At 37.1% G+C, this 18427-nt stretch overlaps 1 protein-coding gene across 9 annotated transcripts in view; it reads left to right on the forward strand.

Moving 5' to 3' along the window:
* LOC127009240 (ral GTPase-activating protein subunit beta-like) overlaps positions 1 to 18427 on the forward strand; it is a 28040-nt gene that overhangs the window by 751 nt on the left and 8862 nt on the right. For 3 of the 9 annotated variants that reach the window (XM_050882106.1, XM_050882109.1, XM_050882107.1), the window contains exons 2-24: positions 931 to 1049; positions 1763 to 1903; positions 3014 to 3215; positions 3886 to 4050; positions 6869 to 6928; positions 7943 to 8051; positions 8347 to 8471; positions 8927 to 9010; positions 9194 to 9370; positions 10490 to 10579; positions 11488 to 11616; positions 11757 to 11943; positions 12390 to 12546; positions 12805 to 13032; positions 13236 to 13371; positions 14299 to 14403; positions 14994 to 15125; positions 15391 to 15444; positions 15927 to 16067; positions 16715 to 16800; positions 17012 to 17152; positions 17372 to 17479; positions 18189 to 18387. In XM_050882106.1, the coding sequence (XP_050738063.1) occupies positions 975 to 1049; positions 1763 to 1903; positions 3014 to 3215; positions 3886 to 4050; positions 6869 to 6928; positions 7943 to 8051; positions 8347 to 8471; positions 8927 to 9010; positions 9194 to 9370; positions 10490 to 10579; positions 11488 to 11616; positions 11757 to 11943; positions 12390 to 12546; positions 12805 to 13032; positions 13236 to 13371; positions 14299 to 14403; positions 14994 to 15125; positions 15391 to 15444; positions 15927 to 16067; positions 16715 to 16800; positions 17012 to 17152; positions 17372 to 17479; positions 18189 to 18387 (3031 nt within the window). In that variant the 5' untranslated portion in view covers positions 931 to 974. The remainder of the gene's footprint in view (positions 1 to 930; positions 1050 to 1762; positions 1904 to 3013; positions 3216 to 3885; positions 4051 to 6868; positions 6929 to 7942; positions 8052 to 8346; positions 8472 to 8926; positions 9011 to 9193; positions 9371 to 10489; positions 10580 to 11487; positions 11617 to 11756; positions 11944 to 12389; positions 12547 to 12804; positions 13033 to 13235; positions 13372 to 14298; positions 14404 to 14993; positions 15126 to 15390; positions 15445 to 15926; positions 16068 to 16714; positions 16801 to 17011; positions 17153 to 17371; positions 17480 to 18188; positions 18388 to 18427) is intronic. The other 6 variants (XM_050882111.1, XM_050882114.1, XM_050882108.1 and 3 more) reach the window with 5 other exon arrangements.

Consider the following 18427-nt stretch of genomic DNA (forward strand, 5'->3'; position numbering starts at 1 on the left):
AAGGCACCATCACCCCCAATATTATGTCATAGTGTTATTGGGGTGTTATTGATTGGTGGGTGTTATTCCAGAGTTTGGGCCAACATGCTCCGGGGGTTGACACTTTTAGCGATAGATTTTCATGTGCTATTCATTACCAGTTACTCTTCCAGTCAAATTCTGAGCTTCTGAGATTTGAATAACAAATTTAGTGGGGATAGGCTGCTCTGAATTAATATTCGAGTGACTATAGGTTACCATTCTTAGCTACAATAGGGTACAGTTTTTGGTTACTGCTGGGATGGCTGTGTTAGTTTCTACACAACAAGGCAGGGTGTGAGGCTGCCAGTGGTGTTGTTCAGGGTATTTGCCGAGTAACCTACGGGATAATAACATGTAATAACTGTGTAGAATCACTCCAAAAAATCACATTTCACTTGTTTTTTAGTTCAGGAACTGAATACATGTCCCTGAATCATGATATGAAGGTATATTGGACTGTCATGTTTGTTTAGATTAAAAAGGGGTTGAGGAGGGCAAAGCCCTTCCATGCTAGGAGGTCACATTAAGGTTTGTGAACCATATTATGGAGGCAAAAATATTAATACTAAGAAAAAGACTGAAAAATTTGCATAGTCAAGTGGACAGTACTTATCAAAAATTATTGAACCTAACATATTCAAATGAAGGGACATTGCCCCTCTTGACCTATTAATCCAAACAAGCCTGAAAACTTTCTAACATGTCCCCTCTGTCCTCACATTATCTTAATTGATTCTTTCCGCTTCTGGCTTCATATTATGGTTCAGGGACGTGTATTCAGTTAGATACTGGACAAGAATACAAAGCCCTTAAGGCCATGTACCCTAATGAGATTTTTATAAATCATTCCAAATATGTAGCATATGCATATGATCTAGTTTATACCTCAATTTATTTGTTTTCCAACAGGATGAGTTAGACAAGCTGGGCCTACCCCCATGTGAGGCATCAGCATGTTCAGTGACTGGCCCTCAGAACTGGTCCCTCAGCAGGGATGGGGCGACGAGGCTGCCATCAGTGCTTTTAAGGTGGTGACAGAAATTATTTTGATACAGGCATCCATCATTATTCAGTTGATCAATTATTAGATGTTGAACTTTCCCTCTCCAGAATATATATTCGGTCTCCTACAATCGGCTATGCAATCTGTCTGTGGTTGGTGGTACAATGCCATGATCACTCTCAAACACTATGGTGGTGTGGTCACATGCTCACTATGCTGCACAAGGGACAGCATTTCCTACCTATGCAATGCTTAGTCCCTGTCTGCAGTCAAAGGCTTCTATACGTAACAAATCTTCTTGCTACACTTGGAAGATGAGGATGAATTTATGAAAGTTATGTTCAAAATTCTGTATTCAACATGGCTAAAAACATGACCCCCATAAAACTGTTTTAATGCTATCAATTTACATTCCACAACCATACAATCAGTTTCTAAGGAATGTAACCCAGTGGAATAGCGAGGGATGCCTGTACAAGTGTACATACTACGTACTTTTGATAATGTCGTACATATGATAACATTGTAATAATGTAATGTAATGTTATGTAGTCTCAAAATAGTTTACTTCACAGCAGAAATAAAAGCAACCATCATTATAAGTTTGGTTAAGATAAATCTAATTTTACTATATTGATGTGCTCTGTCACCTAGTATATTGCCAGTATTATTTTTAACCTCCCATTATGGATGCTCAGCTTTGTATTACCCTGTAAATAGATAATATTTATATTTTAGGATGCAATACCATGGACTGTGGGGAGAGACTTTGTGGCGGGAACAGCCAAGCATCTGGCAGGAAGTCTGGGCCTCACCAAGCCCGGGCCACCCACCAGAAGCAAAATTGTTCATGATAAACAGTTGCAAGTACTTATGCCTGTGAGTGTCTTGAGATTTTGTTTTGATAATGTTTTATATTTTTGCATGATGTCAGCATGTTATTTTTAACTTTAGACTTTTCAGTAATCTAACAGCAAGTTCAGAAGAAATCTTTAATTCTGCCTGCTTATAGTTACTTGTTTTTTCTAAAGGACAGAGATTTTAAGAGCATATAGCAATGGATACCAGAAAGCCTTTATTGAAAAATGTCAAAAGTGATTTTTTGCCTTAAAGAATCATAAATCTTTATCAATTTATTAATTTGCCAAATAGAACACAACCATGTTACATTTTTTTATGATACCTTGTTGCTAAGTATGTGTATTACCTCGTACAGAAGGATCTCAATTTTGGTGTAATATAATTTGAGAATGTGGGTCAGGTTTGCCAAATTATCAGATTTAGTGAGCTTTGAGTATATTTTTGTGATCTATTCAAGCTCAAATTAGATATGATGCTAAAAATTACTCCCATAGTGTGCAATGACACTTGAATGTATTAAAACAATAATATTACATTAATTTAGTTTAGTTTTTAGTCCTGTTCTTTTATTTAATTTACAGATTTTTATTTGTTTACCGGTATTTATTTATTTAGTATTTTTTTCATACTATTCAATGCACTGTGCTATTATTTCCTTAGTGCACTGAATTTTAAACCCTTTACATATATATGAGTGTTCAATACATCAAATTTTTACTGTATGACAATTTCAACACTGTTCATCCCTCAGAACATAACCCAGTCTCTGTATTTAAATTTGAAGGTTTGCTTTATCACACACAAGAAGGAAAGGTTTTGCACGAGAACCACGTTTAGACTCTTTAGCATATAAGGTGATGCCACTATTTTGGTAATCTTGATGTCAACACCACCTACATTACCAATTAATCATCAAAGAGATTGTTCAATATATTCTGATGTGATGATGTATTCATTTGCCTTTGTTATATAATAAATGCTATTTTTAGGTGTGCATGATGTTACTCTTTACATTTGCTAATGTGATTTATAATAATAATAATAATAATCTAGAAATAGAATCATTAATATTTTATTGAGTAGGTATGTTGACCTTATGAATCTTGTGATTCCTTTCTTTATCCTTAGGCACTTGGTCATGGGTTGAGTTTCCCTCTGTCTGAAATTGACATCCTACGAGACTGTGTGAGCGTCTACTGTGAGTGGCTGTCAGCTCTCCTGCCGAACCCCAAGAGCAGTGTTCCCAGCCCTATACTGAATGATCCAAACCACTATGCAAGGATCATCATCAACCATTTCTATTACCTGTTTGTTCCTCGTGGAGCTCAGGGTAAGAGTAGTCTTTTTTTGGTCTATTAAACTGTGATACAGTTTAAGGCAGAATATGTAAAGTTAATGATTCTTTACAATTAGGTTATTAAAGTAGTAAGATATTACTGTTTGATCAATTAATTTTTATACAATAATAATTTGCATTACAAATTAGTAAACAAGGAATATGATTTAGCCTGAGAATTATGGAAGTGCATCCCAGTATTGTGACAGATTCAGGACTAGAGTAGTATAGGAATAGTTTTCTACCCTTGAATTATTCTCAAGAATAAACATACAATTTTGTTTAAAAAAAATGCACAGCTAATTAAAGAGAGTTGAGTTTCACCGACAGAATGCTGCCATGTCTTGTACAGCCATATAGCAGAAACCTCTTTACTGTTATTATATTTAAAATTATTTTTTCCAAACTGATATAAACATCTCCCTATATCACTTTATAATGTGCTTTGACCTTCATATGTTATCAGGAGACTGTATCATTGATACCAGAGAAATTTTATTTCATCATGAAGAAAGTGTCTAAGATCTATAGAAAGTAATGTATAGAGGTTATATTTCTTCTTATTTGTGGAAATAATTTCATCTTTAACTATACAAAGTTGACTAAATATAGAATTTAATGTACCTACTGAGTACACTTTAAAATTTTCCTTTTTAAATTCCAGGGCCCGATGTCATCAATCGGCAGGCAGTGTTGTGTCACCGAGTGCTGCGAACACTGCAGAACATTGCACAGAACTCACCGTACCTCAGCGAAGACACCTGGCAGACCCTCCTCATGTTTCTCCTGCACATCAACTCAGCACTCCTGTCTCCCCCCACTGTGAAAGGTAGACCTGATGCATGATTATCCACACAGCTCTCTTTAGTAATACCATGAATAATTTCCACAGTACATATGACATATTGACATGGCGTAATATTTGTAATTTGTATCACTTAACAGTGATTAGCATATGCACTTTTATTCTAGTATTTCTTAATAACAGGTGAAATTTTGTATGAACCTTAAAAGTTTTTTTCTCATGTATTGTCTATTACACTTGCGGTTCAAGCCTTAATTGATAATACAGATAAGAGAAGGTAAAGCCATTTCCATGCATCTGATAGGTGTATGTTAGAGACTTTGAGTTTAGTTTGAGCTACAATCCCATTTACTTATCCCACTCAAATTGGTGCATTGCTGTGAAATATTTTACTGTTACTTTGAAAATGTATGCAGCTATTTAGAAACACTACCATAAGAAAAAAATGGTAAGCAATAGCCTATATGATCTTTGGTGCAGGAGTATGACTCATTCAGTAAGTACAGCACAGTGTTGGATAATACTGTGGCTCAGTCCCATATCAGGGGTATTTTGCTTTCTTCAATATAAGCATTTTATAAACAATTTCTACACAAGTGGTAAAATTGCAGAAAGAATTACATACCGTAGTTGTGATTTCTAAGCTTGTTATTGTCCTGAAACATTGTAACCAGAAGTATGATCCAGTCCACTGATATACATGAGTGTTTTTTTATCAATTATTGGGAAGTATAATTTATTCCCAGTGTAAATGGTGCTAATCGTGTATGGGCTCTCTGCAATGCTGCCATTTTTTAACAAATTCTGATTATTTTGGTTTAAATTCTGTTTGGTATAGAAGAAAATTTAGCTCCTCTAGAATAGATAAATAATTATAAATAAACTCAGATAAATTATTAGTTTGAATAATATAGATAAAGTGTGAAGGTTAGAGTGGTGGAAAGTGTGTTCGTGTGTGACTGTTGTGTGCACAGGGGGCAAGCTGCATGCCTAGCGGTGCAATTTTTCTTTTTTGTTACCTGCATAACTTTACTCCTTTCCCTGTTTACTTTAATATCACATAAACTCGCATAAAAGTCAGTCTCAGCCCTTTATTTTTTCGCCAAAAATATTAAATTTTTCCTTATCACATGTAAAAATTGGATATGATTTTTCTAAGTACTAGTGATTAATATCCATATCTTAGAGTCAGGATGAGGAAGTACTGTTGAGCTTGTTCAGCCACCTCAGCTGAGTTCAAACCTCAACTATGTCTTCACTTCCTAAGGTTGATAGATAAATTTGTTTTTGAAGAGGTATGTAGCATGTTTGTGTGATGAGAGAGATCTTAGAGGCAGGAAAACAAGACAAACAAGATTTAATAGCAGAATGAAGAAAAACTACATTCCAAGGAAAAATTATTGGAGAGGCAAACCTGATTTTTCACATGTCAGTCTTAAATGTTGATTGAAGGAATGGTATAAAAGATATAAGTAAATAGTTTGCTTGATCTCAGATATTTCCAGCAACTGTTAATGGGATTATTATAATTACTGAATGCTGTTAAATAGGAGTCAGGTATTGTATGCATGTGATAGAATATATTAGGACAAGCAAGAGGATTTTATGGTTTTACTGCATGGTAAAAAGATTGGAACAAACTTTTCATATTAGTATCTGAACTGTAGTATTGCATTTTACATATTTTGTATTCTGTAGTAGAAAAAAACACTTCTAAAGCATCTTATTCTTATAATAGCTGGCAAACCGGTGAGCTGTTTCTATTAGTGATGGTAGTGATTTGTTGTCCACGTGACTTCAAATTTAATTCCCCTGTTCCTGTCCATTGCTCTAAAAGTAACATTTGGCTCAGACACTCCAGCTACTCATATATCTACAAATTGGTGCCTCCCTATGTGAGGGGAGCCCTGTTTGTATGGTATATATCCTGGAAGTGTGTGTATTTTTTTATGGAGGATCTGACAGCATCAAACATAAGCTCAAAATTGAATTAAGTCCTCTGGTACCAGTCCCCTAATCATTCCTGGGATAATGTAGCAAACCTGTCTCAGTGCTGTGTGAAAGTTTTATTTTCATGATATTTCTCTCTAACTTCAGGGCTACCCATGACACAAACAGGACAAATCTGTATAACACTTTGTGGTAGGAGTAATGATGACAGCCTAATTTTGATTTTTTTTTTCACTAGTACCTTCGGATAGCACCAGTAAGTTGTGACATCATCTAGTTTTTCCCTTCTCAAAAGCTATGAAAATGGTTCTGTATCAGGCAGCTCATACTATCATGCCCACCAAGGGATGCACTCTGGTGTATAAACACTAGTACTCAGTATACTCTTGAGTCTCTTGTAATGTCAACCTCGTCCTTGCCCCAATGAACGCTGAAGATTTTTGTTTTCTTGTGGAGAGAGACATGTAGCACTCATCCCTATATTTTTATAGTTCATGTTATATTGATTTAATTAAACCATGTATTTTAAATCTTAAATAATAAGAACAAATCTTTTTCTCTATACTAATGCTTTTTGTAGGATTCTCTAGTGTTTCAGGGCAACTTTTCTGGATTATATATTATCTTTCCCCTTCAAATCATTAATTTTTGATCTGATGAATCAAAACTGTGTTACCTTCAGTTTCATGCTCTAACCTTTTCCTCCTTTTGTTATGCATTTGTTTTTCAAATTTGCTACAAACTTTATTTTGTTGTGCTATGCTTTTATAGGGCATTGATTACTCCAGCAGCATGATGACCACTGCTATATAGTCTACCAAGCATAACAGCTGTATCAGTCAGTCTGTTACTTTGGCTGCCTCAAATATATCTTGTTTCACTCTGGTTCCAGATGAGAGTGAGGGTGCTCCCAGCTCCACTCTAAGTCTAAACTTTACTGGAGATGTGGCTGGTATTTATGTACTTGTGTTGTGTGTTGCTTTTGGTGCTTGGTTCATGGCCACCTTGAATTGTGTTGTTTCTTTACCTGATACTCTCTTTTTCTTGTCTGCAAAAGAGGAAAATCAGGGTCACTCCTAACCCATAACAGTGTGACGTGGGGGCAGCATGGGGTGTTGCTAACTTATTCAAAAGGGAAATGTTTATCTGGACGTGGTATTACACCAATTTTATGTTACTTGTTTCTCACACATCCCTGGAAGTGGGACCAGTATCTATCCCCTTTAATATCTTCTTTTTGTTTTCTTGCTTTGCCTGGATAAAGTTGTTAAAGGTAAGACTTTGAGCTTTGGCTAAGATCTAAGATATTTTTTATCTCTTAAGAGTTTTTGTCTTGATATTGAACAGCAAAACAGTTCCTCTGAGTCATTGGGAGTCGTACGTTGTGATGGTCAAGTAGGCTTATTTAGTGTATATATGTAAATATTCTTCCATATATCTACTCATTCATTTGAATTTAATGATTACAGTTGAGATACATTTTTAAGAATGTTACATTTTAAGTCTGTACTTGGAATGTTGTCCAGCCAATACATTATTAGCTCAAGAGAAAATTGTCTTTGTACAGGCAATAAATAGCAACCTCTGTTTTGCTGTTAAATAATTTTTTTCAGCATAAAAGTCATACCCATTGTGGTGTGTGACATTTGTATCAGGAATTATGTTCAAACTTGCAGCATTTGTATACACAGTGTCTGTAAGCATGGGTATGTAGTTTCCCCATCATGGCTGTAAGCTGCTTTATATACCTTGCTAGAAAGATGGCTTTTGAGATCTTGTTTGGCAGTACATACTTTCTTAAGGAATTTATATGTGTATATTAAGATGAAGATAGTTCACTGGGCTTCAGTTTTAAGATAATGTAAATCATCTTTAATGATAAAAACAATTTGTAGATATTTAAAGTCTAGTCCAGTTTAATAGAGTAACTTTGAGCAGATTTAAAAGAAAATGTATTTCTTTACAGAGGATGCTGGAGAGCAACTGTGTGAGCGGGTGCTGAGTGTGTTGTTTGAGACATGGCTGCTGGCCTGTGCTCGGTGCTTCCCTCCACCCCCACTCTGGAATGCACTCAGGTGAGGCTAACCCCTTATTTAAGAATGCAGACTGGTGTAGTATTAAAAATGTATTGGTGAAGTGTTCAATTCTTGGCTTTGTTATCATGTATGAGAAAACAAAGCAAAGATACCCTGTGTCTGTGAGAGTCAGTGCTCTCATAGCTGTGTTTTGTGCTTTCTTGTGACAAGAGGGCTGTTCTGTAACAAACTCCAAATCCCTTAAGACCTTAGTTATTAAGAAGTTCACTGCATTGCTTTAATGGCAATGCTATGTTTGCAGTGACATTTTTATATCTTTCCACTCTGCCACCAGGGAGAGCTGCCAGAGGTGGCGCCACAGAGCTGGCCTTATTGAGCAGTGGAACAGAATCAACTTCGCACTCACGCGCAAGCTCATCAGCTTCATGTATGGGTCCTCCTTCCCTGAAATATCCATTTGTAAGTGTGTGCCTGTTTTTGTTGCTAATATTGATCTTCAGTGTGATTAAGTAGTTTTGTCTGTTTTCTGTAGTTTTCCACAGCATATTGAAAGAAGGGACTAAAAGGCTGGAGACTTTTGATTGAGTTCAGCATTTAGCCCTTTTCTACCCCTTTCTCATTACCGTAGTGTAAACAAAGCAGACTGTTGTCAAGTACTTCCGGAGAAATGCATACCTTGGTTTGAACAACCTCATTTAGAACATGTCAAATTAGTAAAATGGTCTTTTTTACTTGCTGGTCTGCCTCCGAGGGTTAATGAGTCATTGATAATGATGCTGATAAAACCCCACCTAGAATGTTATCCTACCCTTGGAGTATTTGATATTCAGTTTCACCCTTGTGGAAGAAAATTATTTGGCTGCATTATTTATATTGGGAGAAATTAATCCATTGTGTTGATTTTGCTCCAACAGCTGAGGATGACTTGAACATCATTCCCTCTAACATGAGCAGGGATTGTATTGCCCAGGTCTGGTACCGGATTCTTCACATTATTGGTAAGTTACTGTTGTGCACAATGTGAAGTTCAGTTATACTATGTCAGTTTTCAAGTGAGAACCAAGAGCTAGTCATCAAAAGAAGACATGAGATTTGACAAAGGATAGAAAATTTGTGAGTCGTTTGAGTTTCAGATACAGTATATGCAGCATCATTAATATTTGTCTTCATCCATGCCCTAGGGAACCCAGTGGACCTGAGCCGCCACACAGTCATCAGCAAGACACCAGCCTTCCTGAAGTATGCCATTTCCTCAGCTTTAGTGATTGAGCCCAGCCAGCACCCCTGCCTCCAGATGCTTCCCTCCATCTTCCTGTCAGCAATGAAGGGCATCTCAGGCCTGGTTGATGCTTTTCTGGGTAATAAAATTTTGTTACCTTCTAAAATAAGTTCTGAGCCACCTGCTGCCAAATACAGTGTATACTTTGCATTAATTTAAGTAATAGAGGATATTGAAATTATTATATATACTTTTTTTCTAGGACCCTTTAGGTCAGTAGCTACATGTTATTTATGTTGTGCCTGGTGGCTGAAGGGTGCAAGGTTCATATCAACTTTTATTTTTTCCAAAGTATGCACCTCTTCCAAAATTTACAAGCAGACAGGTGTCTTTTCCATGGGTCTAGAAAAGTGCAGTTTTTGTGGCTAAAACCTCTGATCACTTCAAGGGGGCTCCGTGGTGCAGTGGTTAGCACACTCGGCTCACAACTGAGAGAGCCCGGGTTTGATTCCCGGGCGGAGTGGAAAAATTTGGGCGGCTTTTTCAGTACCCTACGCCCCTGTCCACCCAGCAGTGAATGGGTACCAGGCATTAATCAGGGGTTGTGTCCCGTCTCCTGGGATCTGTTCCCTTCTCCTATAATTCCTTCCCCTTCTGTCTCTCTCCGGCATATGACCACAGATGTTGCACCGACTAAACGAAACTTTCAAAACTTTCTGATCACTTCAAGTCAGGGAGGGCAGGGAGGCATGAGGGGCAGAGAGCTGCTCAGTCAGCTTTGTTGACTAGTTTATTTAGCTATAGTGCTTGTCCTACAGCATTACTGTCTTGAGTCAATCTTCTTTAGATTCTTACCTTCAGAGTGTATGTTTCTTAGATTTCCACCATTTTACTTTGTCATTAAATCATGTAAATTGCTCAATTTCAAAATTTGTACTATTAGCCCTTGTCTCTGACATACATTTTTTGTATATTTATTTTTTGTTGCATAATGAAGGATATTTTGAATATGTAAACAAAAAAAGTCTATTCCAGCTTTATGATATAGTTTATCATACAAATACATGGTAGATTATTCCAAAATCTTTTTCTATACATAGTTTATCATACAAATACTTGGTAGATTATTCAAAATATTTTTCATAGACTTCAAACATTGATTGCTCAAATCTGTGAATGGCCCTTATGTTCCTGTTAGTACCATGCACTTTATATATACATAGTTTGCAATAATCAACATTCTTCTTCCTCCTCATAGGTGTGCCAAACACTTCACTGGACAACCTCAGTCAGAAAGGCCGACAAATTTCGCCATCATCCCTTTCGCTGACCTCAGAAAGCAAAAGTGGTCAGTGCACATTACCCTTAATGTCTATACAATAGACCCTCGATGTAACACCAGATAGGTTAAAAAAAATCATGTTATGCTAAATCAAAATAACACAAAGCTCTGCTCTTTAAACTACCCTCCTACAAATTCTGTCCCTCTTCCTGACCTTTCTCCAAATGGGGCAGAAGGAACTTAGTCTCCTTCATTGTCTCAAAAACTCTTCTTCACCTGATGACTCTATAAAACACTAAGCTCTCCCCTCCATCTACGCTATTCTTGACTTATATCTCAAAATCTCAGTTGGGAATTTCATAGATCATCTCTTGCTAAATCAGCAAATTCAAGATTAGACATTGTGTTGTGTCCACCAGTTCTTTCCCATTCACAGATAATAACTGTATAAAAGGGCTTTGTATGCCCATGTTCAGAGTATCCATCTCGTGTGTGGGGGGTTTCATACACAGCCCTTTTAGACACAGTAGAGTCAGTCTTTTTACTTCATCAGCTCCCCTCCTCTTTCTGACAGGCTTCCACCCTTTTAAATTCTGCTGCAGGTTTGCCTCAATTTTTTGTTGATATTTTCATGCAAATTGCTCCTCTGAACTTGATAACTGGATGCCTCTACCCCCTCCTTGCCCGCACTGCCTAAAACATTCTACTTTACCACACTCCTATACTGTTCAAGCTTTATATGCAAGAGTTAACCAGCATCTTCCTTCTTTTATCCCTTTCACTGATGAACTCTGAGACATCCTTCCTTTACCTATATTTTCTCCTCTCTATGAGTTAAATGGTTAGAGTTCAGGGTTCGCTTTGAGTTCCATATGATATACTGATCAGTAACTAGAATGTAGATGCTCATCTTGTTGTTTAATATTACTAACGTATATGTAATGCAATGTGTTTTTTCCTCTCATTTTGTCCAGATGATGGTTATCGGTTGTTGGCAAATGGAAGACCCAAATGCAACAGTATTTTACACTTGTTTGGCCCTTGGTTATTTGAAGCTGCGCTTATCAACTGCAATTTACAAGCCAGTCCGGGGTCCCAACATAGTATGTATAGTAAAGAAAAGTGTGGCAAATTATACTTTAAATTTTGTTATGGAACATTTTACACCTAATGGTAAATGCATATATGACATTGTTTTTGGTGCTGTAGTAGTACTGATTTACTCTAATTCTCATATTCATAGAAGTTGATACAGGTGGAGGCGTGAGCTCAGGCACTCGCCGACCTGTGTCTGTGTTTGGAGGCAGTGAGCCTGGCAAGAAGACCAGTGAAGGATCAGTGTCTGGAGACCCACTTACAGAGCGCCTCACTAACCTGACACCACAGCACTTCCAGGGAGGCAGAGCTGAAGCTCTCGGAGCCCTATGCAGGTGTATATTTTTTTTGTGTGTGTGTTATGTGTGTATGTGAGTGTGTGTGTGTGTGTGTGTGTGTGTGTGTGTGTGTGTGTTTAAGTGAGTATTTACCAAATTTTAGCACACAATTTGATTTAATCTTGTTATTCTGTTTTGTAACCTACTTTTGTCCAGCCTAGTCATAAAGTTGTGGTGGTCTGCTCAAAACACCTCTACTCAATATTTTTTCCAATCATCAATACTTGATATCGGAAACTAAATTTCTTAACGTTATATGCACTTCTAGTCTTCTTTTAACTTGTACATGTGATCCCATGGTCATTCATTGCCTCTAGTCAAGTCATCTTTGTCCATATATTCTGATCCATTCACTTCTTTAAACATGTTTACCATTACATTACTCTGAACTTTAAATTTATATATCGGCATCATGCAACTTTTTATTTTCTCTGATTTCATAGGATATTTTGCTCAAAGAAGACAGGAGAGGAAATCTTGCCTGTCTACTTGGCTAGGTTCTATATTGCCCTCCACCAAGGGATGAGGGAGGGTGACACAATTGTCCTGTCACCTCATGAACCAGGACAGCCACCAACACCCAGATACCAAAGCAATAGGGTTTGTATTTGATAGTTTTAAGCCCACTTTACATATTTATGGGGCTCAGTAACAATGAATTTCAGTAATAATTCCATAACATTAGACTTCCCAATTCAGTCTAATATGGGTGAATAGAGTGTGTATGTATTCATCTACATTTTGCATCTCTGAAAAAATTGTGATCCCTGTAACCATGACCTACAGCAAGGGAGTCACATGTGTCATTTCCACAAGTCATAGGAAATGGCAGCAACTTCTATGATGCCTCTCTTGTAGACGGGAATGTGTACTGAGACGGCGGCAAGTGTGTTAGCGAATGGGGTGGACCTCTTCCGCCTGGACCTTCAGGGCGTGGTTAGCCTTGTTCCTAGTGTGCTGGGCGTCCTGGAGAGTGTCTTGCCTGAGGGGGAGCTCACCACCCCACTGCAGCTCCCGGTCACCCTCCTGCGCCGTGCTGCAACACACATCTTGCTCTCCATCCTGCCACTGCCTCTCCACTTCCAGGTCAGTAACTGGAGAGAAAACTTGAGAATTTGGCCTTTCCTCCTTATTTGATCATCATGTTTTGTATGTGTAAAGATATTTCTATTTTATTGTATTGTATTTGATTTTTTTTTAATGTCCTGTAGGATATGTAATAGAAATTCTTTTGTTAAGTTTATCTGTATATTGTGAGCAGCTATTTGCAGCCTTTCTCTTGCTTCCAGGGCTTACAGGTAAAGGAAATAGGTAACAACACTGGGGAGCGCCTGGCACTGTCACACCTCCGGCCGCAGCTCGTCAACCTCCTCACCAATGCTCTACAAGTGGAGACTGACCCTTCCAACACTCAGATGCTTCTAGGTAGGGTAATTTTTTTTCTTTATTAATATTAATATGTATTGATATATATGCAATATCATACAAGGAGCTCTCACTAAGACTTGATTTGGTCCCCCCAAAATTGCTTGTAATGCATTTTTTTAAAGGGTTCTCTCACATTTTGCATGTAACTTATGTAAAGAAAAAAAAACTAGTGAAAGTAGAATTCTTGATATGTGAATAACTAATAGGGAAAACAATAGTTCCAAGATGGCATCTCGATATTACTGCTCCCTGCTCCCTCTGGGCCTTGTCCTGTGTGTCTGGGTGGCTGCTCCCATCCAATCCTTTCTCCACATCTCCCACACACAAGATGCTGCTACCACTAACCTCACCATATCCTCTCCTCTTACCCCCACTTCCCTCCTCTCCCTGAGGCTCTTCCTAAGCCCTTTTGGCATTCCATTGTGTGATTAATATATGAAATATAATTTTTGGGGTGTGGAGTGTAGAGTTAGAAATTCATTTAATCGTGTAGGAGTACTATAGGGGTTGTTTTTACCTACACTTAAAATGCTACATTTCCTTAGGTAGAACTGCATTATTGATTAATTGGACCACTCATAGAAGGTATTAGTTTCCCCTGAAATACTTCAGCATCATTTATCTGATCTAATAAGTCGTCTTGTTTTGTGCAATCAACAAACTCACTTATGTATCAGGCAATTCATGGAATTTGAACTTGTGAAGTGTGAGTAAGCACCTTATAAACAGATTTAGCATTTATGTTACAAGAGGCTAATTTATTTTCTGGATCTTTTCCAACATATTTGTTATAATCTTTATATGGCCTTCCACAACTCACCACACTGTGTCTGCAGTAAATGAGGTCGACAGGGAGGATAATTCTGTTGCTGCATGGCAGTATAATGTGCAACTTTTTCAACACATTCCTTTTATTGGTTGCAGGAGGTCTGCTCTTCTGTGTTCAAGATGCAGCTCTTTGTGAAGTGATGGACTCCATATCACAGCATAATTTTTCAACAGACAGAGACCACAATATTATGTCATCAGGTAACTGAAACTGAATGGGTAGTTAGTTTTATGAAATTATTTTTTTCTCTTTTTTTAATGTAAGTAATGATGAGTGAAGGCAGTAACATTATAAGCCTATAATAGGCTGCTACAATGGTTGAAGGTTTGTAAAGATTGTTTTAAGCCTGCTTGCTTGACCATTTCTCATTCTTGTTATTATTCTACATCATATTCATTGAATGACTTCTCTAAATTTTGAGCTCTTCTATATTCCAACATTTTGATATAGTCTAGTTAAATGTTTTTGTTCCTAATATTTCCTGCAGTTTTTACCACTAGATGACTGCCATTGCATTACTCTGTGTTATGCTGGTTTAGCTGCTTCATTTTCTACTGAACTATTTATTGCAGGTTTTGAACTTTACACGGCCACAGATTGAAGGACTACTGAAGAGTGCCACTCTTTTATTATTTTTGCCTTCAATATCTTTAATTTTTGTTGCATTTCATTTTAAAATACATTAAAAAGCAATTTTTTTACGTATCACACCTATCTTATCAAGAATGTCCACAATTTGTTTTGATCATTGATCTTAGCAGCTAGAGCTTATCCCCTACACACTCTGTAGGTGCCTCAGACACTGTTAGTTCGCATGGTGACTATAACAGTCTGCTGGATGAGAGCTGTGAGGCACTGCCTGAAGGAGGTCTTGGACAGATGCCGGCCTCAGCCATTCCTCCCACCACCACCACGACACATGGTAATCATCGTGCACTAGCCTCCCCAGACTCATACTCAGTATGTCTTCAAGCACATACCCTTGCAATTTCTCCTTTTATGATTTTTTGTTAAACCAATGTATGTAGATTTATTTGTTTCTAAATTGTCTCATTTTTGTATGTCCCTAATTTTTATGGCATTAATCATACTTCCTGTTGTTTTACTTTTATTGAAATTTATTATTCATTTTACCAGTAAGAGCTTTCAGACTTAAGCACTTATTCATTTGAAGAATTTTCTTCCAGCAACCTTGCTGACCACCACAGATGGTGAAGCTACACCAATTTTAGAAGATTCGGGTAAAGGAAATTATATAATTAATTTACTAACAACATAGCATTAACAATAAATTTAGTGGGAATAGCAATACATCAATACTAATTATGATTAATTGCATGGTTTGTAATTCAGTGATTGCTTAACATTTTGAAATATCTAACTGGCAAGCAAAAAATTGTATGTAAATTTCCTTATCTGTTTGATTATGAATTTATAAATTTTAAAGGAAACTTTTCAAGAGAAAATAATCTGACTTGGATGCAGTTAATTTTTTTTCTTACAAACTACCTAAAATGAAGTTTGCCTTTTCTTAGTATCACAAACTACCTAAAATGAAGTTCGCCTTTTCTTAGTATCATCAGTTACTAGAAATATTTGGAAATGTAAATAGTATTTCCTGTGATCTACATACACTGTTAGTAAAATAGATTATCATGTATGAAAATATTGTCTGAGGCTGTGATTACACTGTTGTATGACCTTAAAACACTGGTGTCCTCAGACTCGGCCCACGCCCTGTTTGTGCGCTCCATCTACCTGGTGTGTCACAGACTTATTTCCTCATGGAAGAGTGATGTCAATGTGTCCCTGGCCGGCCTTGAGCTCCTTTCTGGCTTGGCTCGTCTCAGCATTGCTGAACAAGGTTTGTAAAGCATTGAGAAAAGAGAGAATAATATTATAAGTAGGTAACCTCATGAACCAGGCTGATCTATAGATGTATTTATTCATTTTATCAAATGAAATTTGTGTCTATATTAGGTCGGTCTACTACAGTACTCAACATTGATTATGCAAGTATAATGCAAACACCAATTAGAACGTAAATTGATTTGTTTGAGAATTTATCTCGTACATCTTATGTGATTACTTTACATTTGTTTATACATATAACAGAGTGCTCACTTCCATTTTGTACATACTCTGATTCTCATGTTGTGATATTGTAGTGCGGCAACTAGGCCTGATAAGGGAACCCTCTATAATCCACATGTGGCAATGTTATTATGACCAAAGCTTAAATTTCATGGAGAAAAAAACTATTTCACATGTCCAGACCTCTGGTGTTGTCCAGTATTTTTTTATGCACTTGAAATCCTCCCTATTTCCCATTAACACTATTTTGCCACCAATTAGACAAACTATGTGAGTGAACATTGTATATTATAATAATTGTAGTTGAGATTGCCAGCTATATACTCTGGATAATTTGATGTTGGTGGGTGTCATTTGTGTTTAACTCTATTAGTGAGCAGAGTTACAAATAAACAAATAACCAAATGTATCTTCCAGATGGCTTAGAGTGTAAGAGAGCAGTAAAGTGGCTGTGTGACTACATAGCATACCAGTGCTCCAGACCACCTCGGGCACACTCTAAGGTATGCCATTGTTTCTCTGCTGCCTGAAAATAGTGTTTGTTTATGTTAGTAGCTTGAAAATACTCTTTAAAAATTAATAAAAATAAAATATAAATAAATGTAATAAGTAAAAACAATAGAAATTTAAAAAGTGCTGCATTATATCTAAGTTTAATAGGACTACTTAAATACGTTTTGACCCAGGTTCATTCATTTCTCTTTGGAACTGTAGGACCTGCATTCTACAATAGTTGCTGCCTTCCACTGTGCAAGTGTTTGGCTGGTGGCCCACCCGTACCTGCTGCAGGACAAGGAGTGTCTGGCCACGGTCCTGGAGGTAGTGGAGTTAGGCATCTCAGGATCTAAGTCTCAGGTAAATGATTCCACAGGAGAAGGTTCCTTTGATGCTTTAGTTTCAAGTTAGCCATTTTTAAGCAACTAGGCCTTTGTCAGTTAAAAAAATCTCCAATAAATAATTCTATAAAAGGATAAGAAGATAAACAAAAGCAGTCTTCACCTTTGATTTCTTGTGCTTGTTGAATTAAGATTAAAAGCATGTGGTGTTTGTTAACATTCACATATTCATCTGCAGGTTAAGTCAAGTGATGCCCCACGACTCAAACATGAAAAGGAACTGAAACCTGCCAGCATGCGAGTGCGAGATGCTGCAGAAGCATTGCTTTCCTGTGTGCTGTCTCAGGTGAGTGTGTTGGTGGCTGGCATGGTTTTAAAATAACAAGATCAATGTCTGTTGGTATACTGATCTCTGTCTCTATTCATATGTACTGATTTTTTTTTATTCTTTTTATTTATTTATTTATTTTTATTTATTTATTTATTTATTTTTTTGTTTGTTTGTTTTTTTGTTTAGTATCTTAAAGATGTAAAATAGGTCCCGGAAAAGTTCATGCCAAATCAATTTAACACTAAATTTAAGTGTTATTTCTATGGAATTTGGCACTGAAGTGAAACCCTTGATGCTGGATATACATTTATTGGCATGATAACATAGTATGGAATGAGCAAAAGCTCTTCATGGATAAAACAAAAGCATGGGAAGGATAAGTCAGGAATTCTTTGAGGATGAGTTAAGGGAAGATTATGATAAAAAAAAAAAAAAAAATTGGTTTATATATCAAAATTGATTTCATGACTCCCCAATCCCTCCCTCCAAAACTCCCTTGTGGTTGATAATCCACAGAGGGTAGAAAAATGTCTTTATATGTTATTCATGAAATTCATCCCTATGTACTTTGCCTCCTTATTTCTTTCACTGAAGCCCACTTTTAAACTATGAGTAGGCCAATATTTTTAGGGACATCCCAGATTAGTAGTGTAGTGTTTATTACTATGATGTGAATATTACTTCACCACTTTGTTTCATCATGTGCTGTGTATTGCCTTGAAAGGTTGGCACCTTCCCCTCTGTTTGTGGAGCTGAGTCGCTGTCCTCACTGCTGGATGAGATGACGCTGCTCAGGCACTGCAACACCTGGGGGGGCTCAGATCAGCTCACCCGGGACTCAGCAGCTCAGCACTTCAGATACTTTGTAGCCCAAAACTCTATCATGCTGGCCCTTCTGGAACAACCCTTAGGCAACCATCAAGGTATGTACTATACTCCATGGATGTTGATTTTTAGAGAAAG

This window comes from Eriocheir sinensis, chromosome 40 (assembly GCF_024679095.1).
Source record: "Eriocheir sinensis breed Jianghai 21 chromosome 40, ASM2467909v1, whole genome shotgun sequence".
Lineage (NCBI taxonomy): Eukaryota > Metazoa > Arthropoda > Malacostraca > Decapoda > Varunidae > Eriocheir > Eriocheir sinensis.